Here is a 27517-nt window from a genome sequence, read left to right as displayed (position 1 = left end):
TAATGTTGAAGGTATACTTTCATAATTAGGAAAAATTGTATCTTAAGAGTTATGCCTGACAAAATTTTGCTGCCTGTAAACTCAGTGCTTTAAACAAACAACTCTGTCGTAGAAAAAGTTTGTGCCAGAAAAAAATCAAAGCTTATTTTTTAATGTAAATTGAAGGTTCCCAATTAGTTGGGTGCCAGACAGTTTATCATCCAAACTGGACCCATTTTAAGAGTTAAAGGGGGCTCAAAAAGTAATTAACAGGTGTTTAGTTGATCTACAATACATGTAAACTGAGACTTGCTTTGAGCAAACCAGGAAAAATAATCACCTTACCCATTACCTGCATGATTAAGTTCTCTCTCTTTAGGTCAACCTTAAAACCTCCAAACTCACCTATCTCATCTCTACTTCTGCTACAAAACTTAATACACATGCCATATTTGACTGATTACTGACCATTCCATTAACTATGCCCCTAGCTCTTCACTTCCTAGGCAGCCTTTTCTTCCCTTTGCTGCCTAGAAAAGTCCTATACCTTCCAGCTTAGTGTCACTTCTTCAACAAAGTGACTTCTTCCTTTCCCATATAATAGCATGTTCATATTGTTAATCAAAGACTCTTAATAAGGGCCTTATGAATGGCCTGATGGACATCTGTGAAGTTCCGAAATTATATGTAAACACTGGGTTAGGATGTTTTGCTCTTTTTTGAGGTTATGCTCTTTTCTGAGGAGAAAGCATTGTGACTATTTTCAGATTCTACAATTAATAACCCAAAAGGATAAGAATTATTGCTTTATCATATCATTGTAGATTACAATTTTTTACTCATCTCCCTCACTACACTGTTGCTTTAAAGCACCCTGTCTATATTCCTAGGAATAAATGGCATGATGAAACGAAACATTAAAACGATATGTCTAACTCCCCAATTCTCCCCTAAATTCCCTTAAGCTCATTCTAAGATCCCTGAAAATTACTTCTGATTTTATTATTTTCATCCTCTAACTTTTAAATTTCCCTTCATTTATGAATTTGAATCATTTAACATAAAAATTTAAATCTCTTCCCATTAAAACCGCTGTTCTCTTTTCCAAATTTTCTGCATCTTTCATATATAATCAGAAATGGAAAAAAGCAAAATAAAAAAAAACTGAAGTTAAAAAAAGCAATACTTGTTAAAATTTAAGAAAAAATACCCCCCCCCCCAATTTAAAACTCAGTGTCCTAAAAGAATCACAGTATTTATGGAAGGAGGAAAAGGGAGGGAAAAGACCACAGGTGTATGAGTCAATCTATCTTAACAGAATGTTTGTTTCATCTCTACTTCTTAAATTAAGATGATGGGGGGAAAGATCTATTCACTTTATTATATCATATACATCTAATTCTATTTGAGATTTTACTGAACTTTTTGCCAAAAACCTATCACGTGGCAGTCTAACAAACATTGCTATAGTATCAACAGCTCATGCGCAAAGAACACACACACACAATCTGACAAACAACCTTGAGGTACTCACCGTGCTGTACACTGCCGAGACAGTAGGAGTGAAGATTCGATCCTCCAGAGGCTGCTGCACAGGTCCTCTAGGAATTCTAGCACAGCGAGTTAAGGATAAGAGAACGCAAAAATGGACTGCATTAGCAGTAAGAGAAAATTACGACCATTATATTTATTGTCAATAACCCAAGGTCTGTCACCCTATTAGTGGGATTACACAGCTACTACTCCACAGAAACTGGAAAACAAAGTATTTCAAATTTCCTAATGTGATTAGATCAATCTCTCCAAAAGTGATTCCCATGATAAAGACTCCATGGAAACTGAAAACAAATAAAATTATACAACAAGCCTCCTAACTTTAGGCCCATGATGAGAATCTACCACCTTTACTTTCTAGAGCAAAAGACTAAGGAAGCATAAGCAGGATATTCAGGAAGATAAGACTAATTCATCAATGTGGAAATCGCTGACAAAGGCCCAGTCTGTTCTGCTAACTACACAGGAATGGTGAATACAATTATTTCCTTGTTTTTCTATTTCAGCTGCTACTTTTCCCCATATCCACCCCCCAACTCCCCATTTTTAAAAAGAGGCTCTCCACCATAATTTAGTTTAAAATACTTCAACATGTCAGAACACTCTTTAAAAGACAAAAGACTATCATTTTATTCAGCTTCAACACTGAAAAATGTAAATTCTTCTACCCAATAAGGTAATATTTTACCTCTTAAGAATGACAACCGAAAGTCTGGCACCAAAAGATTAATAGCAATTATCTCTGAATGACAGGATTACATAACTGTATCATGTGACTTTTCTGCAACAAATACAAATTATTTGTATAATCTAGATGTATTTTAAAAGAGAGACTATAAATGTAATAAACCCAAAATGAGACACAATCCTTCCTTCAACCTAACAAATATTTAATACTTCTCACACCATGTTCCCTTCTAATTCAATGAAATGGTTTGGCAGATAAAGTGACAGCTGCAAATAATTTTATATGAATGACTGACCACAAGTTGCAGAGGTCTGAAAAGAATCATTGGAAGTAAGATTCTTTATATCCAAGTAGCAACAGTATACTCAGGTGGGAGGAGGGAAATAAAACAAAACAAAAAGCCCTTTGCTTTAGTCATTAAAAATTACTAACACTGTACAGTCTCTAGACAGTTCTTTAAACTAGCGCTCTCAGACAACAGTTCAAGGTATTGCCATTGTCCCCTGCACACAAAGAATTGATTTAAAATGCTGCACTGAGAAATAACAAAGCTAAAACATCTCATAAAGGAACTGCTTCATCCAAAGAAACTAGACATATATGTTTACAATGTAGAAAACATAAGCCTAGCAGGTTTTAGGACCAAGTCCTTTAAATTAGTTCTTTCAGAATGAAGATCATCCCTAGCTAAAATAAAACTTTCTTTGAATTACAGTTCTGCATTGTAGTCACATGAATGGCAGAAAATGTGAGACCATTCTTTCTCCTGCAAAGGCAACTGCTAGTATTTTTTTGAACTAGGGCTAACTGTCACTGTGTGGGAATAAGTTCTCAAATGAGTTACCGGTACTAGGCCTCAAAAGCTGAGCCATACCACTTAACCTTACAAGGGATGGATTTCTATTAGTTACTTTATTGGCTAACATTATTACTATAATTACAAGATTTCTAAACAGACAACCACATACTTGGCCAATAATCCAGTAACAAACATTCCTTCTCCATGGCCACAGAAAAGGAATATTGACTTCATTTATTTCACTCTCTGTAAACTATCTGCAGAATGCTGTGGATTAATAAATTAACTGTTTCTTAAAAGACCATTTGGATAGGGGGTGGGTATAGCTCAGTGGCAGAGCGCATGCTCAGCTTGCAATGAGGACCTGGGTTCAATCCCCAGTACTGCCACTAAAATTAAGTAAGTAAGAGAAAAAACAAGACCATTTGGATAAAAAATATTTTAAAACAAAAATATAGTTCTATAAAAAAGAAAGCTGAAAACAAAAGTAGAGGAGATCTGAATCTAGAGCATGCTGTAAGCCTAATTATGCTGTCTTCAATGAATCATTTTATAGTATCTCCTGTAAACTGAGGCTCAGCAAGATGAAGTAATTTGCCCAAGTTAACAAGGCTAACTGAGTTAAGTGGTCAGGCCAGGTTTCTCTGTATTCCAAAGACAGTGCTCTTCCTATGATACCAATGTGCCCATGGGCAGAATACTTCATAGCATAGTAAAAAGCAGTATCACAATCTGGTCAAAATATGGTTGCCCTTATCTGCAAGACAGAACTCAATTAGTATTTCATCTCATAAAAGAGTCAATGGAGTGTCACTCTAAAACTCCTAAAAGTCCCAAATTCTTGGCCTAAGCTGAATCATCTGCCCACTGGCAAATGAACACTTACTACTATAGACTGGGCACGTAAGGCAGGATACCAAGGGAACTTATTTTAATGAAGCAATTTTCTCCTTTAATTCTTAGTGTTGATAGTTACACATCTCCATAAATACGGTAAAGAAAAAAAATGTACATTTGAAAAGTGTGAATTTTATGATATGTGAATTATACCTCAATTTTTTTAATGTATTAATTTGCAACTAGGCTGTTTAGCCCACTTCACTAAAAGTCTAGATAAATCAGTATGAGATAAGCATTGCTAGGCATTTTCTCCGGAAACAGGCAAATTCAAAGAAATGACATGCATGTAAAGCTCTTACACTACATACTTTCTCCTAATTCTGCCTGCCATTAAGGTTACCAAGCTCTGTATCTCCAACATAAATCACCAGATGCTTACCTCCCTTTCAGCTCAATGTAAGAAGCAAACAGCCTCTCACAGTACCACTTAAAATTCTAATTCAATCAGTGAGAGATGTAGTATGCATGTGCAGTGCTCCAAAACACACTGTGTTTTTTAAATCTCATGACTAAAATATAGTACTTGACACTTTTGTAGTTCAAACTGCTGATTTATACATCATTAGGAAATATAAACATAATCATTACAAGAGTGGACAGCTAGTATATAATACCTGAATTAATAAGACTAAGTAGAAATATAAATTAAAAAAAATTCTAATTCCCCACTTTCTTTCTAATAAAAAATTAACAAAAGACAAATTTCAGAAACAAATAAAATTTGAGAGTTAAATAGTATTAAAATACAACAGACTCTAAATTGATTACTATAGTTCTTACTACAGGCTCTCCACATTAAACATCAAGTAGGCAGATAAAAAATTTTCAGAGACCAAATTTCAACAGAGAAATCTAAGGATCTATGAGGAGATTACATAATGATTTGAATGTTTCCTACTTAAACTATTAAAAAAAGGACGAGACTAGTAATTTTTTTAAGCTCGGATGTTTACTGAAATTTCAAGGATGATGTGCTCTCATCAGGATGAAGCTTCTTGATCTATGATGATCATATTTGACCCTGGGTTTGATTAGAAGTCAGCAACTCCTCAAAAGGTAGATTTTGACAAATTAGAAAACAAGTAGTGAAAGTCAATAGAAATCTTCCTCCAGTTTGCTGAATACTCATGTTCCATTTTCAAGTTCCGAGTGAATGTTTCTAAACTCCGCCCCACTCCACTCTAAGAGAAGCTGCTATCTGGATGCTCAGTACAAGCAATATTCTTAAAGTAATGGCCTCAAGTTATCATTGCCTCTGAAAGAGAAAGCAACGGTACACAAATACTGCTTTAGAGAAGACAGAGGTAATTAATTTCAGGAGATGCAAACAAATGAAAAAGATCCTTCTCTGCATTATTTCTTATTTAAGCTTTAAAGCAAAATGGTTATGTCAGTCAATTTATGCCTTCTCTACTTTCTTTCTACATAGTTTTGATAATGAAAAAGATAACCTACATAACATAAAAGAATAAGGGCAGATTTTCTAAACTATACCCCATTTCACAAGATACCACACATGATTTCTCAAAAGAAACATTGTTTCAAATATAGTTGCTTTAGAAATAGGTATATTCCCTTTATCACTAGTTCTGACCCATAAGGGATATGCCTTTCAAAAAATTAAAGAAATTCAATTTCAGTAAACCAGCATATTTTGAAAACAATCCTTACAAAAGAAAATTTAACCTACCTTTAAAAAGAAAACGCACTAGTCAAAGTGAATAAATAGTCTATACAATTTTTAATTGTTAAAAAAAATCGTCATGTTTAACTCGGGATGTTTAAAAAATAATTTAAGAAAGTCCGAAATTATATTCTTTGGAATTTTTCAGATCTGCTGCATAAAGAAACTGATTAACTAACCACCCTCTCCTGCAGGGACAACTGGACAGACACATGCAAAACAATGATTGGATGCTTATCTCAGAGCATATACAAAAATCAACTCAAAATGGATCAAAGACCTAAGTATAGAGGCTAAAAGTATCAATTTTTCAGACGTAAACATATTGATAAATCTACACAGCCTCATATGTGGCAACGAACTGTTTAGATATGACAGACACCAAAAGAACAAGCAACAAAAGAAAAAAATAGATAAACTGTACTTCAACAAAATTAAGAACTTTTGTGCCTCAAGAGACACCATCAAGATAGTGAAAAGACAACCCACAGAATGGGGAAAATACTTCCAAATCATATGTGTGATAAGGACTTGTATCCAGAATATATAAAGAACTCTTACAACTCAATAATAAAAACACAAAAAATTTTTTTGTTTGGTTTTTAAATATTTTATTTTTTTACATTTTTTAATGGAAGTACTGGGCATTGAACCCAGGATCTCCTGAATGCTAAGCATGTGCTCTACCACTGAGCTACAGCCACCTCCCATATACAATTTTTTAAATAGGCAAAAGATTTGAATTGACATTTATCCAAAGATATACAAACAGTCAAAAAGCACATGAGAAGATACTCAATTTCACCATGGAAATGCAAACCAAAACCTCAGAGACACACCACTTTATACCCACTAGAATGGCTTTAATATAAAAGCCAGAATCAGTAAAGATGTGAAGATACTGGAACCCTGATACACTGCTAGTAGGAATGCAAAATAGTACAACCATCATGAAAAACAGTCTGACAGCTCCTCAAAAGCTTAAATATTAAGTTACAATATGACCTAACAATTTCACTCATAGGTATATACCCAATATAATATGTCCTGGAAAAAACTTGTATATAAGTATTTATATATATGCAGCATTGTTCATAATAGCCAAAGGGTGGAAACAACTAAACTGCCCATCAACTGATAAATGGAAGTATACACAAAATGTGGTATATACAGTGGAATTTTATTTGGCAATAAAAAGAAATGAAGTGTAATTAACTCCTGAACAATACAGGATTATAGACGCCAACCTACGAACATAGCTGAAAATCTGCTTATAATTTTAGTCAGCCCTCCATATCTGAGATTCTGCATCCTCAGATTTAACCAAGAACTGTCCAAGTACTGTAGTATTTACTGAAAAAAGTCCACACAATGGACCTGTGCAGTTCAAATCCATGTTGTTCAAGGTTAACTGTATTAGTACATGCTACAATATGAATGAACTTTAAAACATGCTAGTGAAAGAAGTCAGTCACAAAAGACCACGTATTATATGATCTTTATGAAATGTTCAGAATAGGCTATAAAGACAGAAAGACTAGTGGTTGCTTGAGACTAGGCGGAATAGAGAGATACGGAGCTGACAGCCAAGAGGTATGGGGTTTCTTTCTGAGGTAATGAATTGTTCTAAAATTGACTGTGGTAATAGCTGAATGTATCTGTGAATGCACTGAAAACCACTGCACTGTACACTTTAAATGAGTGAATTTTATATATGTATATTTTATTACAATGTTTTTTAAAAATTAAACTTTTCCTACACTGGGTAAAAGCTTCATAAAAGACAAAGGCTAGAGCTGTACTACCAGAGACTATAAATCAGTAAGAGAAGCAAACTTCAGAATGGAGCCTTCAGCTGGTAACAGTAAAGCACCCTAAGCGAATTTCTACTTACCTAAATGGCACCAAAGACAGAGACCATCTCAAACCCAAGCATGAAACTATGCTGATTAGATTGATGCATGTTATTATGAAAGATGAAACACATAGGACTAAATTAGAGGTTGAAGTTGTCAAGTGTAGACATCAAGCATGTAAAATGCCCCCAAAAGCAGAACATACTGAATGTCCCTACCTAGCAACTACAGAAATCTCAAGGGTCAAAACTTTAGTAATTCTGTATGAACAAAAGCAAAACAGAAACTAAGTTTTCAAACCTAAACGCAATGACCTATCTCCTCCTATTTCAACTTTGGAATCCATACAAGAATGTGTTTAAAAAATTTTTTTAAAGAAATACAACATTTTCTTCATTGCCGCTTATCTTTTTACCATTGAAACAGCATAGAAATGAAACTAGCCAATTTTAATCCTTTTTTCCAACTCAATTTAATGTTGGGCTGTTAATTCAGGGGCAAAACCCCTTATTGGAATTCAGAACTTTTCCACTGTTAGAAAGTTAATACAGTAGCTATTCTGTCTACCATATAACATCTCCAGCAGTGTCTAAGGCAGCACCCTGTATCAAATACATTAATATTTCTACTGCAAAATAAAGGAATGTTCAGCTACTGACTTTCTGTCCAGAGCTTTTTAGCCAATTTACCAAAAAAGAAAATTAGTTTCCCTAAGCTCTTTTGATTTTGGAATTGCAAGCCTATACCTTCTTTCCCACTGTAGTTTACCTGTAAAAGTCTCTGGAAATCACCATTTGAATGTTAACAACTAGGAACCATTATAACGCATGTTTTTTTTAACAAATTCATAGACATCAGTCTCAAAGTGCTTGGCCGGAAATGCCCCTGTTCCGGCTCTGGCACAACTCACTACGTACTGCAAATTGATTTCCTGACAGTCACATTTAAGTTTACCCAGAAACATACTCTGCATAGAAGGTTTAAAAAAAAAAAAAAAAAAAAAGACCAATATTGACAAAGAAAATGACTGCTGACCATGCTGTCAACATTTCTACCCAAGACAAAAATACAGTGTTTGTGAGACAAAATGGTACACAATGGAAAAAGAATGATATTCTCACAAATTTCAAAGCTAGTTTTTAGCCTCAAGTTTCAAATTCTAAGACAGACTAGTATTTAAGTGTTAAAACACTCAATTCTGATTAAAATACATTCAGTCCAATCCACATGACAAAGCAAAGGCAGAAGGCAACAAAGTACCCCTGTTCTTCAAAAATGCCCACCTTGAAGAAATTTCAAAAACAACAATGAAGTTAGCAATTCCATCTGTATCATCTGAACCACTCAAATGGCCTTGGATAATAACCACATAATAAAACATGCTCATGTGCCAGATTATTCTGGTTATAGACACAGGTAATAACAGGTGGGGAACATACATTAGACAGATTTTTCAAAACTATCCTCAAAAAAGAACTAAATAAGCTAGTCATTCACATATGACAAAAGTCAATCTTTACTGGACATTCTACAGCTGGCTGCCAAGTTTTTTTCTGGATATAAATCTGAGCTCTGTAAAACTTTCCAGGCTTTCACATTTCCCTGAACTAGTAGAGCATTTTAAAAATGTAACAGGCACATGAAATTGTTAAGTGTAGTGTTCTAAAATTCCAGTAGAACTTAGGCTAAAAAAAAAAAAAACCATGACAAGTTAGGGAAGGTGAAAAAGTCCTGGAGATGGATGACGATGATACCTGTACAACGTGACTTAATGACACCTAATTCTACTTAAAAATGATTAAAATGGCAAATTTTAGAATATGTGTATGTTACCACAATAAAACAGGCTTTAAAAATAAATTTTAAAATAAATTAAATTTTTAAATTTTTTAACAAATAAAAAATTTTTAAGTAAATAAAGAATTCTGACTATGAAGAGCCAGAGAAGATTTTCCTGGTTCTTCTGGTTTGGCATTACCATTCTGTACGAATTGCATGGAAATTTTATCAATGACTCTAGCTCTTTCTGATTTTTATTTCCTTTCTGGGGTAGACGGAGTGAGAAACTTTATTTTCATAGATACAGTGCAGTGCTAGGATGATGCAGACAATGGTAATCATCTAGACCTGCATGCAGTGCAACTATTTTCAGTATGTATCCCTAGGAGAGGGGGCACAGCATTTCCTACACTACCCCCACATGGTAAATCCTCTACCTCTGTGGTTAAACCATGGCTTACAAAACCAGATGGGAAGGAAGGAATGACTCATGCATTTGAAATACTGCTTGCTCTAAGTCATCCATACATAAAAGAAAATTGAGGTTTGTGGGGGTTTTTTAATGAAAGGAAAAATGAAGTTTCTAGCTTTGAAAAAAAAACAAAACGAAAGCAAGCACAGAAGAAACATCTGAATCTTAAAACATCTGAAAATCAAGTGCAGTGCAGCAGGATAGACAAATAGATCAATGAACAGACCAGAATATCCAGAAATAGAGCCATACAAAACTAGTAAATTTTTTTTCCACAAAGGTGCAAAGGCAATTAAATAGAGAAACAATACTGTTTTCAACAGAAGATGTTAGAACAACTGGAAAATCATATGCAAAACAATGAACCTCTCAACCTATATCTTATCCTGACAGGAAAATTCACAATAAATCATGGATCTAATGCAAATTTTTAAACTATAAAACTTTTTTAAAATTGAAGTGTAGGCAGTTTACAATGTTGTGTCATTTCTGGTGTACAGCATAATGTTTCAGTCATACATATACATATATATATATTCATTTTCATGTTCTTTTTCATTATAGATTACTGAATATAGTTCACTGTGCTATACAGAAGAAACTTGTTTATCTAGTTTATATATAGTAGTTAGTATCCGCATATCTCAAACTCCCAGTTTATCCCTTCCCACCCTCTTTCCCCTCTAGTAATCATAAGTTTGTTTTCTACGTCTGTGAGTATGTTTCTGTTTTGTAAATTAACTTCATCTGTGTCTCTTTTTTTTTTTTTTTTGAAGAAACTACAGGAGGAAATATTTGTGGCTATGGATTAGGCTAAGAATTCTTAGATATGATACCAAAAGCATGATCTATAAAACAAAAAGAAATTGATAAACTGGAGTTATCAAAATTGAAAACTTCTGCTCTGTGAAAGACACTGTTATTAAGAAAACAAAGACATAAAATATGAAAAATATCTGCAATATCTTGTATCTGATTAAGGACTTTATCTAGAACATATAAAGAACTCTCAAAACTCAACAGAAAACAACCTAGTATTTTTTTTAAATGGGCAGAAGTTTTTAACAAATGACACTTCGCCAAAATAGATATACAGATGGCAAATAAACATGTGAAAAGATGCTTAACATCATTAGTCATTAAGGAATGCAAATTAAAACCACAACGAGCTATCACCATGCCTATTAGTCTGGCTTTACAAAAATGACAATAACAAGTGCTGAGGATGAGGAACAACTGGAAATCTCATATGCTGGTCAGCAAAGTACAAGATGGTAAAGCCACTTTGGAAAACAGTTTGGCAGTTCTTATAAAGTTAAACATACATATATCATACAACCCAGCAATCCCAATCATAGGTATTTACCCAAGAGAAATGAAAATTTATACTCACACAAAAGCCTAAGTACAAAGGTTTATAGCAGCTTTATTCACAATGCCCAAAAAGGGCAAACAGCCCAATTATCTTCAACTGGTAAAGAGATGAAATATGGTACATCCATATAACAGAATACTACCAGGCTTTAAAAAGGAATGAATTATTGATATAACAACATGAATGAATCTCAAATGCTAATTAAGTGAAACAAGTGAGACTCAAAAAGGCTATGAGTCTTTTCATGTGACATTCTGGGAAAGGCACAACTATAGGGGTGGAATAAGATCAGCAGTTGCCAGGGGCTGGGATGTAGGGGAGAGTTTACCTACAAAGAGATGGCACTGAAGAAGTGTAACCTGGTGATGGAACTTTTCCGTATCTTCAGTATGGTGGGGTTACAAAACCCTGCATTGTCAGAATTCATAGAACTGTGTATCTAAAATAAATGACTATTGTATTTCTCCAAAGGTTAAGCAACAGAGTCAGCATATGTCTCAGCAATTTCATTCCTGGGTATATATCTAAGAGAAATAAAAAGATAAAGTCACACAAAACTAATACATGAATATTCATATGAGCATTATTTACAACATCCAGAAAGTAGAAACAATGTTTCCATCAACCAATGAATGGATAAACAAAATGAGGTATATCCATATAATGAATTTAACCTGGCAAGAAAAAGACATGAGAGTCCTGATACATGCTACAACATGGATGAACCTCGAAAACATAATGCTAAGTTAAAAAAAAAAAAAAAAAGCCAGTCACAAAAGACAACATATTGTATAATTCGATTTATATAGGCAAATCCATAGACAAAAAAGTATTTTAAAAAAAAATTAGTGGATGCTTAGTCCATAGAGGATTGATGGAAATGCAGGAAGGAGGGATGTTTGCTACAGGATATGGCTTTCTTTCTGAAGTAATCTAGAAGTTCTAAACCTATGGTGATGGTTGCATGAGTCTGTGATATACTGAAAACCAATGAATTGTACATTTTCAATGGGTGAATTTTATGGTATGTGAAATTATATCTCAATAAAGCTGCTACCAAAAAAGTGAATAACATCGTTACGTAATTTTCAAACAAATTTTAAAAATAAATAATATTAGAACTCCATGTTGGGGCAAGCACTTTGTTTTGTCTACTACCCTATCTCCAGAATCTAGCACATTGCAGAAGAGAGTCATAAATTCAAAATGCTTCATCATCATATCTAGTCCTATAAACTTAAAAGAAGTATGGCTCACCCTATCTACATAACAAACAAAGAGAAGTGTTACACAAAATATAGTAAAACAAGTACCCCACAGGAAAATGGATACCTGGATTTGTGCAGCAAACTAAATTTCTTCCAGTGGCAGAAAGCAATATAGGATCTTATAGTCTCCTGAAACTGCCTAATGACCTTGTAATATGGAAACTTGCTCAGCTTGCTTCTTGACACTACTATGGACAAACTTCTCTTTTCAGTAATATCTGGAAAATATCCTTCTCTATCCATAGCCAACAAACCCAAGCCAAAGACACCTATGCTAAACAGGGGAACAATACTGCTTGCCAATATACCAAAGGGGAGATTTAGTTAGAGTACCTAGAAATAAGTCGAAATACTTCTGTACACTAGAAAAAAACGGTAACAAAGAGATCCGCATTTAAATGTAGAAATAACTTCACAAAACAAAGAATCATCATTAATTCATCAACAATAAAAACCACACCAAATCATATTCAGAAGGCTCTCATTGCTCTAGTCAACCTAACATCAAATGCAAGGATTCTATACACCTAGTACACTCTACCTGACAGGAAAATCCTTCAAATATCTGAGCACTGTTAAATAAGTCTCCTTTCAGTCTTTTCCAGGTGAAACACTCACTTCTTTCTGACTACTCCTCAAGAGGCAGATGCGGTGTAATCCTATCAAAGCAAAATAGAAGGGAGACACTATTCTATCATCAGTGCAACCATAGATTGTGTAAGCTCTCTTTACGTCATAACTCTGCTTATTAATATATTCATGTTGCCTATAATAAACTATTTTCCATGAGTTTTCCTTCTATCTAAAATTCTCACAAAGTCACACCTGATTCATTCTGGGCATAAATAATCCATCATTTGAATGTAAACAAAATACATTTGCACCTGGTTTAATTTCATCATGCTGATTCTATTTCATTTCGTTTTGAAATCTAATCATACGCTTAATTTTTTCATCTAAGTTTCCCAGAGGTCACTGCAAGGATAAGAATTTCATCTGAACTTAAATCATTGCAGGGGAAAAATACTAAGTAGGTCAGAATTAAAGAAAGAGCACTGTGATACTCCAGAAACCCCTTCTTCTTGGCCAGAGGAAATGGAGGAAAGAGTCCTCGTGAACCAAAGAATATCAAGGGAATTTCAAAGAAGAAAACTGAAGGAGGATCCCTAATTCTTTGCATGAACCTACACAAGCCCCAGATTCACCTCTGAGTTGTACATAAATGGGACAGATTCAAAGCAACATATTAAAAGCTCTGAAAATGACCTAAGATTAATACCGCCCCCACTCCCTACCCAGAGACAAAACTTGAGCCCTGAGCCTAATCAAGTTGATTGTCTGCTTAAAAAAAAGTTTTAATCACAATTCTCTAAGGATTATAATAGGACACAGAATCTACAAAACACAAAATTTTTAATGTCCAGGATACAATCTGAAATTACTCAACATACAAACATAGTAAAATGTCACCAATTCTCAGGAATTTGCAGTCAAATCTAACAAGGCCGAATGGCCTGCTCAAAGAATATTCTCCAAATGATCCAGAATTTATAAAGCTTAACATTTACAATGCCTAGGACATAGCCCAAAATTATTTGACATACAAAGAACCAAGACAATGTAACCAATTCTTAGGAGAAAGACAATTAATAGATGCCAACCATGAAAAGACTCGGAATTGTTAGAATTATCATAGAACACAGAGCAACTATTATAACTATGCTCCAAGAGATAAAAGTAAAAACATTTGAAGTAAATGAAAAGAGAAATCCTCAGAAGATCTATACGAACTACAAGAAAAAAAGAAAGTGGAAATTTTGGAAGTAAATGATACTGTATCTTTTAAAAAATCACTGGTGGTATCAATAATAGAATGGAGATGATAGAAGAGTAAGTGAATCAAAAAACAGACCAAGGAAAAGAATAAAGAAAGAAAAATAATTATTAAAAGTAACGAGATAAGGAGGCAAAGGTGGAAAACTATATAATATGGAAGTTTGCTCTGGTAAATTATAAGCTAATAATGTAACCCACAGGTTAGCACACTTTCTCTTATGAAACCAGATAGTAAATATTTATGCATACATGGGATTTGTATGAGCCCGAGAGCCACATGGTCTCTGTCACAACTGCTGGCCTACCCTGTTGTGATGCAAAAGCAGCTGTAGATAATAGGTAAAATGAATGGATATGGTGTGTTCCAATTAAAACTCATTTACAAAAATAGGCCCCTGGCTAGTGGACCATTTTCCCCAACATTCTACACAAGACTGCCCACTTAAGATAATAAATGCCCAGTTATACAATAATCTCTGACAACACAAACCTTGAGTTTCCAAGCATTAACTGAATTCACCCACGATGTAGATGGAAGAAGATACAGTACTATGTTAAAGACTGACACCAGTGAGATTCTTGAAATTATCATTAATAAAACTTAGTGGTATTATTTCAAACAACTAGAGTGTACATATGGTTTAAACTCAGACTAGTTTTCAATAACTAAAGCAATTTCTGATATGCCAATGATCACATCAAAATGTTGATTCAGTAACAATGACAGTGAATCCTTAGGTAATTTTATTCCATAATCTCAAGTAATAACAATAATAATAAAAACAAAAGAAGGTAAAACAAATAAATGTCAAGAGAAAAGATAATTTTAACATATCCATCCCTGTTAAAAGAAACAAAAAGACAAATTTATTTCATTTCAATTCTCTTTCCTATTAAACCATCTTCAATAATACTAAAAATTACTATGGAAGTCAATTATTTCACACTGTGCTTTTCATTCTGACAAATTTACTATTCCAAAGGGAAAATACCTGCATGTATTTCTAAAAAAAGATCTATTTTTATAAAAACACACTGATCTCCCTATAGTACAATGCCTCACTAATGTTCCTTAATGTTTTGAGACAAACATTATTGTGGTTTATTTGATTCAATGTACTATAATAGACTGAAATACAGCAGTCCAGTAGCTCAGTCCACATGGCCAGCTGCACTCTGCTTCTGTGCTGCGTTCTATTCCTCTTCCCTGTCCCCTTTAAACTTCAACGACTACTAGATACTCTAAGTCCCCTACACCTAATGTTCACTATTTAAACAGCAGGGAGGCAGCCAAAAAGGAGTATCAAATCCTCCCTGCTCCCTAACTATTGCTCAACTTTTAAAAATCCTACTTTAAGAGGACTGTAGAAAGTTACAAAGAATTCTCAAGAGAACGGAGAATGTGATTCATTTCAACTAGTGCAGGATGAGTGAACGGTGACTAAAAGGACTGGCTTACAATAGTGAAAGGATAGAAGAGGAAAGAAACATGAAGAAATAAGATCCACCTCCTCTTTTTTTAAGTGATCAAAATCCTCCTTTTCTGCCTATTAGCAGCTTCTCCACAGAATTTTCCTAATGCTTTGTGTTTTAGAGGCTCTGGGTTCAGACAATCTTGGGTTCCATTCCTAGCTTTAGTCCACAGTACAGTGTGTAGTCAAGAGTTAACCTCTAGGCAACAGCTTCCTCAATTTTAAAATGGTAACAGTAAAAATATAATGAAAAAGGATATGAAAAAGAATGAATACATATATATATATATATATATATGTATGTATGAATGAATACATCTATATATGTATAACTGAATCACAATGTTGCACCAGAAACACAACATTGTAAATCAACTATACTTCAATTTTTAAAAATTCATGAATTGATTTGAGGATTAACTAAGTCATTAAACAAAACACTCTCTGCACAATTCCTGGTATTTGATATTCAATCCCTGTTAATTCCCTCTTCTAGCCCCCAAATTAGAAGTAATATGATACAACCATGGTCAGGAAACTGCTATTAGAAGGACAAATGCAAGAATTTGGCTTTTAAGCAGCTAGTAACCTCATTCATTCATTTTCAACAAGTATTTTATGAGTACCTACAAAAGTAGTAAACAAAATAGGCAAAGTCACCAAACTCATAGTGTTTACATTCTATTCAGGACAGACAGACCAAAAATCAGTAAACAAACCAGATAATTAAAATGGTGAAAGTGGTATGAAATACAAAGAATGATATGAGAAATGAGTGACAGTATTCTAGATAAGGTAGAAGAGATAACATCTAAACTGAGATCTGAAGGATGCAAATTATTCATTCTACAAAGAGCAAGAAGAGCATTCCAGGAAGGTGGGCATCAAATGCAAAGGCCAGAAATGGGAAAGGACTATATGTTCAAAGATCACGAGACTAGAGTGAAGGAAGTATGTAGGACGTGGTAGTGACAAAGTTTGGAAACTTAAGCAGGAGCTACATCATTCAAAGTTGTGTAGGGCCTGATAAACAATATGAAATCTAAGGTCAATGGGCAACAATGGCAGAGTTTAAACTGAGGAAGGGCATAACACTAACAGTACTTTTTAAGGACCCTTCTGATTATTTATGAAAAAATGGACTGGAGAAGGGTAGGAGAAGAAATAAGAAGTCTACTTAGACTAGCTGTTGTCTAGGTAAGTGATGACTGTGGCCTGGAAGAGAGTGGGATAGTAGACATAAATGGAGAAAAGGACAAGTTTAAGCAGGATTTGCTACTGTGTAAGAGTAAAAGAGTAAAGGAAAAGAATAATCAAAGAATGGCTTACAGATGTTTTACTTTGAACTGCTAGGTACACAGCAATATTAATTACCAAAACTGGGAAGGAACAGGTTGAAGCAGTGGTGAAGAGAAAATCAAGGTCTGAAATGCCTACTGGAAATCCAGGAAGGGATATAAATATGCAAACTGGATATATGAACATGCAATTCAGGCTAAAAATCTGATACAAAGATACAAAAACTTGAAAGTCATCAACATAAAAATAGCATTTAAACTGAAGAGAAAGAAAGAAGCAAAAGACCATAGTCCTGAGGGTGAGACAAAGGAGGAATCAGCAAAGGATCCTGTCCAGGTAGGAGGAAAATCAACAATATGCAGTAGTACTAGGGTAGCAGCCAAGGACCATATCATTATTCAGGGAAGTGAAATGAATGTTGCATCCATGACAGTCTCTTTACACTAACTGCTGACATACAGGACAAGGGTAATCAACTTGCCAGCCTTTCAGGAAACACTGAGAATCAAAAGTTTCAGACCACATGGGCTGCTATACTCTAGCCAACGTGTGGCTAAAATCTCCTCAGCATTTAAAAAAATAAAGTATGAATAAATGGAAACCACCTCCTAGAAATGAAATAATACAGTAAAGGAATTTAAAAGCATCTAGCATACAGCAAACTTCAACAAACATTAGCTATCATGGTGGTTATTTTAAAAATTATCTAATTTTGAAAATGGCTTAGTGTTTACAGTCACAAGTCTTACTGGCTAAAAGATAATCTAAGTTCTGAGGTTCCAGAGCAGGGCAAACAACAAGATAGCTATGCTATCTTTTATTAATGAAACAAGTCACAATATTGATGTAAGCATTATAGCTACATATACAAACTACTAGAATTTTTTTAAAGGAGGAGGGAATGAGTAATATTTTCCTACTGAGAGGAAGGGGGACTGGATAAAAGCAGAGTTATGCTCAATTTTAGTCAGCTGTATACAGCTATAGTAAGTTACTTGCATTTCTCAAACTTAGGTCTTAAATATCAAGGTTTACTTTGACCCCTGAATTAGACAGGCAGAAAAGAGGTTAACACAATCCTTAAAGGTGGATTAAAAGGCAAATGAGTGAGGAAAATCAAACCCACTATTTAGACCAAACACTAAATCCCAAGAGTATGAAACTTCTAATTAAAAATCACAAAATATGAGAATAATTTAACTTCTCCTCAAAAGTATAAACACATGGCTCAGACCTTCCTATTATTTAATAACAAAAAGCATCTTGAAAAGAGCTACAATCCTAGAGAGAAAAAACAAAGGAACTCTCACCACCTGCTATTGAAGAAAGCATCTCTTAAATAATAAAAATAACCCTGAGTATTTAGAACAGATGTACAGTCAATTCTATTATTCAGAAAGTGAATACCTGGTTTACATATATATATTATCTAGTTTAAACATAAATACATGTAACTACTTCTACCTTTGCCTGTTTCACTGGTCATTATAGTAAGGTTATTGGACAGTAGAGGGTAGAAGAAAAGGTTAATATTAGCTCTCAATTTTATTACTCCATTACAGCCTGTCAGTGTTGAACACTATTAAGTTTATAAGGTAAATATTTCATTTTATTATAAATTTATGAATATGAAGGCTTAAATACAAGTACAAATGTAAATTCATTAACACATTAAAGAAACAAATCTTTATCATCTTTCTTTTAAAAACTTCAAGGCTTTTATTCTCTTATTTTGTTTCAGCTTTGGTCACGGTAGAGTTTGTTTTGCCATTTTTTTTTTCCTTGCTTTATTGTACCAAGGATTCAAATGACAGTAAAGCAAATATGACAGACTAGGGGTCTGTAAGGTCCCATAATATTGCAGAAGTTAGGCCATTAATTTGGCTCTTAGCTTTCTGGTGGCCAGAGTGAAAAGAGAAAAATCAGTTACACAGTTCTTGGCGTTTAAATACAGAAATTCCTCTAGGAATTAATACTAGTTTTAAGAATTAACACATTTATCATAATATTAAAATGAAAAATGTATGGCCTATTTCAGACTATAACAAATTTTAAAGCAGAACTTTAAAACATAAAGGCACAAACAAGCATAATGATAACCTACATACATTTTAATTTCTGAAAATGATAATCTGATGATGAAGCAGGTTGATTCATATTCAGATCCACTCAATTCTCTGCAAGTAGCTCTTATTTCAAGATTCAAATGCTTTAATTGAGAACAGATTTTAGAATAACTTTTTCAAAATATTACTACCATATCTAGTATGCACTTTTGCTTCTTCCTTACTGTCTGCTTCCGTATCAAAACACTTTTTCAAACTAGAAAAAGCATAAAATACAAATATAAAAGAATAAAATACAAATACAAGTATCTCACTTTAAATCAAGTTTATAGAAGTATCTTTTGCAAAAAAAAAAAAAGGTTCAGGGCAAGAGCTTTTGGGCTCCTATTAAATCATGTAATGAAAACTTAATGTTATGGGCAATAAATTCTTTAATCCATCATTGAAAATAACACAAGATACATTTTAGGACAAAATGAACTATTCAGGTCACTTTTAGACTGTGTTGCACATCCCTAAGTACTAATGACAAACAAGTGACACACCAGGAAGGGCAAAGTCTTTGGACCTGTGAAACACCAGAACTGAATCCCAGCTTCCTCATTTACTAGATTATCTTGGGGGAAATGATCTCATCATCTCAAGCCTTAGTTTCCTCATCTATACTTTGTGGGAATGCTGGGAAGAATTAACAAAACAAGGCTTGTGATGTGCTTGACACATAATAGGCAATATTTAATTATTTCAAGCAGCTCTTCCATAAAGACTGTGGTTTTCTTTCTCTGTATTCATATGACAAGACAGCTCTCCCGGATTCCTATCAATTGCTAAGAGCATCAAGAAGTCTCCTATTTCACTCTTTAGAGCTTACAAAAGAGAAACTGAAAGATGTGGTAAGGAAAAGGTCTTTGGGCGCATCTGACAGATACTGTGAGATATGAAAAAGGAAGTTAAAAAGAATGCAACCTGTTTCATATCAGACAAAATCCTGAAAGACACTGAGGTTTACCAATTTGGATAGACATTTACTCGCCCCTTCAAAGAATTTCTCTCTCAGATGAAACTTGTTAATTGTCTTAATTGTTCTCCCCAAGGTGAGCAGTTTACCAGATGAACAGTTCTCAAGTCAAAGTGATTTATATGAAAGAGTGTCAGAAAGAGGAAACTGTTTTCGTATTTATATGGGAACTAGTATCATTAGCCAAATTAATTTGCCAAACTGTCACATGCCGGAAGTCAAATTACTAAAAATATCTTTCCCACCATGCCAGCTATCAAGGAGACTTATGGGAGAAATTAATATCCTTTTACTAGCAAAACTTATCTCCAAAGTCTATTGTCCACTTGAAATTTTTTGACTAAATGTAATTTTCCCCTTTAAAAAATGATCCGATGAATATCAATGGCAATAAAAAATACTAACCACTACCACTCAGAAAATACAATTCTATTCCTTCTTCTGTAGTCATCATTCTCAATAATATCAAAGTGGACTGGAAATATTTTTCAACACTCCGTCTACTTGCAAATTCCAAGCCAACAAAAGCAGCAAAGCATTCTGCAACTCAATCTCCCTCTACTCACAGCCACCCAAGGGAGCAGGTCCCCTAGCAATACTTAGTGAACAAATAATAACAGAAGTCAATTTTTAATCATGAACCCAAAAAACGGATTAAGTTATCTTTAACTTTTGGTTAAAATAATAGCAACAAGAAGAATACCAATTTTTACATCATTATAATTTACTTTCAATATTCAATAAAAATGCCCTCACAGAGAAAAAAATCCTACAAACTACTAGCTCTCTAAACATAATTTCTTAAGACACAGACCCATATGAAGTCAGTGTAACTTTATTTGGTGATTCTGAGGTACGGCAATAACTGCAGGCAACGTTTCCCTTTCTCATTCTAGACATGTCCAATTCCGAGAAAGAAGTTTTCTTTTTTAAAGCAGTCAGCAGCATTTCTTTTCAACATAATATTCTGAAAGGAAAGTATGTTACAATAAAAATGATCAAACAAAGTTTTTCAGATTTTATGTTCTTCCATAGAATGGGCATAGCCAAGATGACTTTCTTCCATAAATTTCAGGCCAAAGTAATTACTATGTATCCAATATCACATGTATAAATTTAAGAGTCTTCCAAAAAAATGTTTTAAAATCACATTCTTCTCAAAGATAACAGGCTTATAAAGTGATTTTAAAATAAATTTGAGCAGTAAGACTAGAAAGATACAAATATTTGGAAAACTGAGAAAGAACAAAAAGAGCAAAGGAGAGAATGATTTGAACTACATAAAACATACCAATAAACTTCTGCTCTTATCTTTCTAATGATGTTTCCAAATCAAATGAGCTCCTTTGTTATCTGACATGTATTCGATGATAAGTGTTAAATAAACCTAAATCAAGGGGTATCTAAACGTTGTCTCTCCTAGAATTTAACAGATTTACCTTTCTTTATTCACAAATAGCACACTTTAGTATAAAAGATCAAATGATATTTTATAAAAAATAACTTCTAGTTGCTTGTCATATATTTTGGTACTTAATGTACAACCATAGATATAGGTATACAGAAATTCTAACCTTGCATAATGCTTCAAATCAAACAATGCCACCACATTATGAATACTTAAAATTCACAAAAACTACTCCTATCCTGTCCTACTGCCCCATCTCTCTCCCAGTAGCCTCCACCATTTACATCAAGGTTCCAGACTAATATAATTCCAAGTTAGGCTAAAGTAGACTTGGCCTCCCTCTAAGCTTGATGGTTTAATCAATTAAGGGTTCTGGATACTTTCTAGCTCTGCTAATTAAATGTAAACAAAAGTCATATGAAAACAAGTCATCGAGATGCTCAGAATTTACTGTCTGTAACTAACAACATGGTTTCTCCATCTATTAATAAAATAATAACAATAAAACAATTGCATACAATTATAAATACATGAGAGGCCAAAAAAATGTTAAGTTACATAAAGGTAAAAGTTTAAATGTATCTTGTCCTAGCTTACACAACTCGGAAACCATAAAACCGGAGTTAAAACCTATAACCTAGCTCACCGTTAAAATGTATACCTGTTACATTTTTTAAGGGAAAAATTTTTTCTATTGCATACCTAGCAAAATTTAATAAATTTGATGTCTTTGCAATTTTTAAATGTTTATAACGCTTTATTATGTGATTGCACACACACAAAACATCTCTGAAAGCATAAAGAAACTGCCAACAGTGGCTGCCTCTGAGAAAAACAACTAGGGAATTGAGGGTAGGAAGGAGCTTTCATTTTCACTGTAATACAGTCTTTTGTCCTGTTTGAATTTTTTACCATCTACAAATATTGTATTTTAACACACAATATAAAAATAGCTAAGTTAAAAGATGTCTGTAACAGGCTTAGTGAATATAGAAGTTAACAGAAACATTATACTTACCATTTTTATAAGTACGTATAAAGTGTCTACTCTGAGATCTAGAAATATGCTTTGCCCCAAATATATCATCTCATCATAATAGTTATTGCTCAACTTAATTGGAAAGAGGAGGAAGTGGGCTCAAGGCAGACTATGCAAAAGTGACAAATCACTCTTTAATTCAAATTTAAGTAACTCATGTTATATAACATACAAAGAAACATTCCTTTTAGAATTGATGTGGAAATTAGTAGAGTTGTCAAGTTTATTATCATATATAAATAAAACGCAATGTGTATGGGTGTGAGTATATATTTATATAGGTACAGAGTCTCATGGCTCCTGCTTTTAATTACACAAATTCAGCCATGCCACAAGGAAGATAGAGGGGAAGACAGATGCAGGGAAATGTGTACAGTGCTGACTCTCACAATTCCACTCAAGGAGCACATGCTCCAGAATCAGCATGAGATCTGAGATCTAAACTTATTAATTTCTTTGGTTCCCCAAATCCTAAATTTTTTTCTAACGTTGAGTATGTACTTGTTCTATAACCTGGCCTCTACTAACAGTGAATTTATCTTGTGCTCAAACAGGGAAGAAATACAACCGGGAAGAAAAATTCACCATGCTAGACTTACTGAGACACAGTATGGTGGTATTTGACATGACTCCTTTGCTTTTTTTTTACACCTTTATTGTAATATTGTACAGTAATATGTACAGTAAACTGCACTTACTTCAGATGTACAATGATGAATTTTGATAGATGTATACACCCATGAAACCACCACCACAATCAAGATAGCTAACATTTCCATCACTTCCCAAGAGGTGCAATTTTAAAATTCCCAATTTATCCCTTTCCACTCCCTTTAACCACCCGGTAACCGTTAAGTTTGTTCTCTATGGACATGACTCCTTTAAAATAGATTTTTATAAGTAATTTTGACTGTGCAGCCACCACCATCTCACCACCACCAGTACACCACAGTGTACAAAACGTCCAACCACACTCTCCTATTATTCAATTTCCAACTGCTATAGCACTGTACCAGTTATATTCTTATTAATAACTTCTGCAGAGATGCATATTAATTATAATGCCCAAAAGTCAGTATGTTACATAAATTCTACTGCATTAAAACGTTTTTATTCAAGAAAAAAAATTCTACTGGCTAAAAATGGGTCAATATATACTACCTCTAATTCAAAATAGCAGCAGCCCAATTATTAACTAATGTGCAAGCTAATGCAATTTTAGCCTATAAACTGATTCAATTTCCTCTCTATACTACTTTTGTAATTTTTCTAGAAGCCATTAGAAACCATCCCTTTCCCAAAGCCATGGCTACCACTTCAATTCACATCTTTACTTTCTAGCTGCAGTAGCTGCCTGGGTTTCCTGATTAGTCTTTTCCTCTTCAATCTATACAGTATGGTACCATCAGGTCAATCTCCCTGAAAACACCATGATCATCAATGAACAGTAAATTTTTTCTTTTACCTCCAAGTCCAAATCCTGTGATTTGATTACCACCACTACATGGGAGCTCCATATAATTTTCATTTCCCACTCTCCTAAATAACAAACATCAGGCTTTTTCCTGACTGTTTGATCTTACAACTCCCAATGCCTGGAATGCCTTTCCTTCTTCCCTCTACTAATCTAAATCCTTTCAACTCCCAACTGCTACCTGGTTTAAATTCCAGGTGTCCCTACTTTGTAATAAGAGATCATACGTTGCTTCCTCTCACTTAGCCTCAGTTATCCTATTTATTATTTGTCAAAAGGAGACGTGAAGTAATACCTCAGAAAACTATCCTAAGTTAATTAAATTAGATAAATAATCCTTACAAAGAACTCAGTACATAGTAGGTGTTCAATAAAGGGTATCTTATGAGAGAACATTTCAGACACTTCCTCATTATTCTTTATGTTAACATCCTTTCTCCAACTAGACAAAAGATTTTTTATAAGAATCCTTGATTGAATAATTCCCACAAGGAAATTTATTCCAAAGCTAATCAGAACCCAAAGTTGTTTGCTTCTCTTTTTGTCTTGATAAAGGCTTTTAGGGTAGGGATTACTCTGCCAAAATATAAGTCTTAGTCCAAATTACCAAAAGGATCACTTTCCCATGTGAAGAATGGAAAAAAGGACATGGCATTCAAGCCAGCCCAAGCATCTCCCAAAAGAGTATACATATTGCTTCAAACATCAAATCAAAGTACCTAAATCGTAAATACCTGGCCTCTCTTCCAGGCAGCCATGCTGCAGTCACCACAGATCACAATTAGTCCAGAAAGGCATCAACAACGCTGAGACCCAAGTTTAAGAAAGAAAAACTCTGTAGGATTGCAGAGACAGGGAATAGGGGAAAAAAAGAAAAAGACCTGGGCAGAGAAATAAGTGCTGATTTCCCCCTTTTTCTCCTACCCATGCTGCCTGGGAGGAAACAGGTAAGAATGGAAGGTGAACAACCCCTTTAAGGAAAAATAAGGCCTGACTCTGAATATTGATTTCTCTACTTCTTAAGAAAGTCACTTTACCTCTCCAAACCTCAGTTTCCTCATAAATGGTAACAGTTGTCTCAAAGAATTATTATTAAGAGTTTAAGTAGGATATATCTAAAATACGGCAGACACTCAACTAATATTGTTTCTGTTACCTTTATCTTTGACTTCCATGCTATACTTAAGAGAAAAAAAAAAGTAGATAAAAGGAAGAAAAACTTTATGAAAGAGGAAAAAGATGAAAGAATATTTGAGAAGACATAAGTAAATATCATCTTACATACAATTTTTAATATTAACTGACATTAAATCTAAGAGAAAGGTCATTTCGACAAACACTTTATGTGATTAAGAATGTGAATCCTAATGTCAAGATGCCAGATTAAAATCCTGGCTCTACCACTTACTAGTTGTGTGTTCTTGGGCAAGTTACTTAAGCTTTTGAGACTCAATTTTCTTATCTGTAAATGGAATAATAGTACTTATACTCTGCAAGATTCTAGTGAAAAATTATACACATGAGATGTCTGATATAATCACTAACAAATAATTTAATTATAGTAACTAAATTATTAATAAATTATAACAAAGCTTATTTCTCCTTTAAAACAATTACCTCATTAAAATAACAAGAATTAAGAAATGATAGCTTTAATTGTTGAGATGATATAATTTGGATTCTAAACTTTATGATCTCATCAGAAATCTTTTATACTTAAAAATTACTGAGGAACCTAAAGAGGTGTATATTAATAGTTTTTCTTGATAATTGTGCATATTCTTTTTTGTTATTACACCAAAACTTGACAAGTGTTAGTTTTTAAAGGTTATGTGCAATCTGGAATCTAAAAACCATGTTAACTTTTCATACACAATTACACTCAAATTAATTGTTCTAGATCGCATTTTAAATGCATCTTTCACCTATGCATGATTTTGTAACAGCATGCATTGATCATCTGGAAAATATTGGCACATTAAGCTATGCAGATTTTCCAGATGTAGACACATTTTCATTGTACAATTATTAAAAAATCAAATCTGTTAATATCACCACTGATTTCTCATCAGAAGTCTATTATATACTGGGAATCTGTCAAACTCATGGTGGCAGATACTAGTTTTCAGTATTCTAATTTTCACCTGAAACCTCTAATTTTATCATTGGCTACAGTTTTCCTCAGAGAGGCAGACATATTGGTTTATTTCTGAAAATATGTCTGCTAACCACAGAAGTCTGAATAATCATAGTTTATCATTAATGTAAAGATGGTGTTACATTAAAAAAGCGGATCGTTCTGCCTCCAACTCACTCACACAAGTGGTTTTCATTGAAACCATTACTGGACAACTATGCAACAGAAATACTTTATGCGTACTTACATCACAGAGAATATTAAAAAATGTACACTCAAGGGTCAAGATTTAATAAAATGAGTAAGTTTTACTGTTTCATCAAAGACATTAAGTAAAACTTGAGGTTGTTTTGTTTTGTTTTGTTTTTTTGAGAAGGCATGTTGTTGAAGAATACAATCACTACTAGAACAGTTGGTAGCACCACCCTGATTCATGCTAGGGCACCAGCAGTTTGACTCACACCATTGGTTTTGCACTACCAGTGACTATGTCAATAAAATGAAAAAGGCAAAAAATATCTTAGAATAATTATTAAAATAGTTCTGATCTCTACCTCTGTTACCCTAGGAAAATCATACTCTCTCTCACAGGGCCCCCTGATGGCAGGAACATAATTGCAATACCGCTAATATCCAGAATAAAATTCCTAGAACAGAGTAAATCTAGAAAGAGCCAGAAGCACAGAGCTCCAAGTAAGTAAGGGCACCAGAAAACCCCATAAACGTAGTTAGGCAAAATTAATGCAAAAAATGGTCATCAAATGAGGTCATAAAAAAATCCAAAGGGCTTTCCATTCATACAGAGAACTACTGTGCATTTGAGAAATGAAATATGATTACTCATTAACATTCTTTCTGAAAGAAAGAACAAACTGGTATGTATGCTGCAGTATATTATGTTAAGCCCATATTTAGTAAAATTCTAAAATGGAGCGATGGCAGCCTTCTCTACTATCTCCCCAGTATAGCCACTCTGTCTGGCCTCAGGCCAGGGTCATGTCATTCTCCTTCACCTCATCCTTAGGATCTTACACTCTAAGCTCTTCCAATACAACCCTCACTCATTAATACAGTTCAACCCACTGGAAAAACAAAGACTCTTTCGTTCTCCCTTTCACCCAACCCTCTTCTCTTTTTCTCTAGCTTCAGGTTTAGGAAGCTAAACATCCACCTCATGAGATACCTGTCTGGAATGGGTACAGCAACAGAGACAGACTGAGACTATGGCACCAATTCAATCTAAAAGCTCTGGGTTGAATCAAACACCTTCCACACAAGCCCTTTAATCTATAAAGTAGAACCAGTAACTCCAGCCAACACCTATGTTTCGAAGAACTTGAATATACTTCAACTTGATGCCCGGATATACCTGAAACAGATCAAATTCAGACTGTGTCAAAAAGTTTATTACAAC

The 27517-nt window shown here is 34.0% G+C and overlaps 1 protein-coding gene across 9 annotated transcripts in view; it reads right to left on the bottom strand.

The window, feature by feature from the left end:
- Nucleotides 1-27517, bottom strand: part of EIF4G3 (eukaryotic translation initiation factor 4 gamma 3) — a 327940-nt gene that overhangs the window by 240793 nt on the left and 59630 nt on the right. For all 9 annotated transcript variants that reach the window (XM_074377251.1, XM_074377254.1, XM_074377252.1 and 6 more), the window contains exon 2: nt 1514-1589. In XM_074377251.1, the coding sequence (XP_074233352.1) occupies nt 1514-1589 (76 nt within the window). The remainder of the gene's footprint in view (nt 1-1513; nt 1590-27517) is intronic.

This window comes from Camelus bactrianus, chromosome 13, assembly GCF_048773025.1.
Source record: "Camelus bactrianus isolate YW-2024 breed Bactrian camel chromosome 13, ASM4877302v1, whole genome shotgun sequence".
NCBI classification, from domain to species: domain Eukaryota; kingdom Metazoa; phylum Chordata; class Mammalia; order Artiodactyla; family Camelidae; genus Camelus; species Camelus bactrianus.
Note: the sequence above shows the minus strand (reverse complement) of the source record. Positions and strands in the feature narration are given on the sequence as shown.